The sequence below is a fragment of the Hibiscus syriacus genome, unplaced genomic scaffold (assembly GCF_006381635.1).
Source record: "Hibiscus syriacus cultivar Baekdansim isolate YM2019G1 unplaced genomic scaffold, ASM638163v2 tig00111440_pilon, whole genome shotgun sequence".
Lineage (NCBI taxonomy): Eukaryota > Viridiplantae > Streptophyta > Magnoliopsida > Malvales > Malvaceae > Hibiscus > Hibiscus syriacus.
In genome coordinates this window covers 777,572-779,583 of record NW_024063094.1, presented here as the reverse complement: position 1 = coordinate 779,583, position 2,012 = coordinate 777,572, and the positions used below count along the sequence as shown (strand labels likewise).

Sequence of the window (2,012 nt, the reverse complement as noted above, 5' to 3'; positions counted from 1 at the left end):
TAAAGTAGGATATTATAATTAGATACCTAATACAAGTTAAACTCGTCCTCTTTGAAATATAATAAAAACTTCAAATCTCATAACCTACTCTCTACTTTATTACTTCAATATCAGAACTAGAGCGCCGCTACTCAAAGATGGTCAGTTATCATCCTAATCCTATAAGAAACTCATCATTTTTTCTTCTTCTCACGATGATTTTCTGATATTTTTATTATTATTTGTTTTTTATGCGATATCTAATTAATGCTGGTATATATGATTATTAGTACGTTGGTTTATATGTTTGAGTTAATGCCTTTTTCCTTACCTTTTTGCCTCTTGATTTGTAAAAAAACAGGTCGAACATGATGAGGAGTATAGGAGGGATTTAATAAGTGAATTGCCTGATGATGTTCTTATCAGAATCTTGTCTTTTCTCAATCCCGAAGATGCAGTACTGAAAACCAGATTTCTTTCTCACAGATGGAAACAACTCTGGGAATTTTGGCCTGCTGTTTTTAGTTTCGATGGCCTAATAACGGTAGATCACGGTAGAGATTATGCCAAATGTGATGACATTGATGAACCTGTTGATGATAAGTTTATGGAGAATCTTGAAAGGAAGAGGATTGAATTTGTAAAATGGGTCAGTAATGTTTTAATTTCTCATCAAGGTTCAACCTTTGATGAACTTAGAGTCCGATTCGACTTGATCAAGGATTCACGGCGTGACATCGATAAATGGATCGAGATCGCAATGAGAAAGAAGGTCAAAAGGCTGGAACTGGATATCCGACCATTACTGGATTGGAATTTTAGAACATATTACGCTTTTCCACAAGAATGTTTCCATGGGATTGAATTCCTTGATAGTCTTTGTTTGAAACATGTGGAAGTAACCGATAAGACAATGGAGTCGATTCTGTCGAATTGTCCGATGCTCGAAAGCCTCCGTCTCGGAAACATAAATCTGCTCAGACATCCTAAAGTTTCAGGTTCATCACTGAGGTTGAAACACTTACACATATCTGAATGTCAATCTGTGGAAAGCATTGAAGTGTCTGCACCAAATCTTGTTTCATTTGAATACCATGAAGAACGATTAGTAACATTGGATATAAGGCATGCACCCAAATTCACTGAGCTCTATTACTATAAACGACCGAGCTCTAAAATTGCAGACATTGTTTCTCAGCTATCCAATTATCTTCCTCAATTGCAGATTCTGAGATTGAATATTTCATCAAAGGTAAAACAGATTGATTTCTTTCGTATGTTAATTTGAAGTTGTTTGCTAATTTGATTTCTCTTCGATCTCACAGGATGATTTATCGATGTTTCCGAAATGTACTAATCTTCGGTACTTGAACTGTCAAGTTAAAATAAAATCTGAAGATAGACTTACCAATTTGAGAACTTTGATAGAGGCATCACCTTACTTGTGCGAGCTTAAACTAGAGGTTGGTTCTTTTACCCCCATTGCTTGTCATTCAAGCTATCTATTTCGCTTGTGACTCAAAGTATCTATTTTAATAGTTTATTGATAATGCACACATACCCTACAGATATAACTACTCGAACCTGAATCCTCTAAAAAAAATTCCCTTTTACTAGCAATGTTCATGTATGTATGTCGAATATGAACTTCGTCGATCTTAATCACTTGAAGGAAGATGATTATCTTATACGTGATTTATGTGTTGAAACTTTTGAATCAGATTACAAATTTCAATCATTACCGTAAGAACAAGAGCAGTTTAGGCAAGGTAGATGAGGTGGAGTTGCGCCCGAATCAGTACATGAAGAAGGTGGAAATAGTTGGATTCTTGGGAGAAATGGAGGAAGCTGAATTTGTTACTTATTTGGTTAAAAGTGCCATTAATCTTGAGAAGATTATACTCCATTCCGATGTCTGTTCTTTACAAATAATATATTCGGAGGAGTTTGCTGAAGCTACGAAACAAATGGCACAGAACTTTGCTCGTCAGCTCTTGAAAAATCGCCCTGGAGTTGAATTAGTTCTACTCTAA

General features: G+C 35.4%; 1 protein-coding gene across 1 annotated transcript; it reads left to right on the top strand.

The window, feature by feature from the left end:
* Window positions 1-334: 334 nt before the first annotated feature.
* On the top strand, window positions 335-2,012 carry LOC120163301 (F-box/FBD/LRR-repeat protein At4g00160-like; the record flags this gene model as incomplete). Its single annotated transcript, XM_039173270.1, has 3 exons — window positions 335-1,231; window positions 1,305-1,442; window positions 1,701-2,012. Coding segments are annotated over 3 exons (1,347 nt in total), but the record flags the coding sequence as incomplete, so codon positions are not given.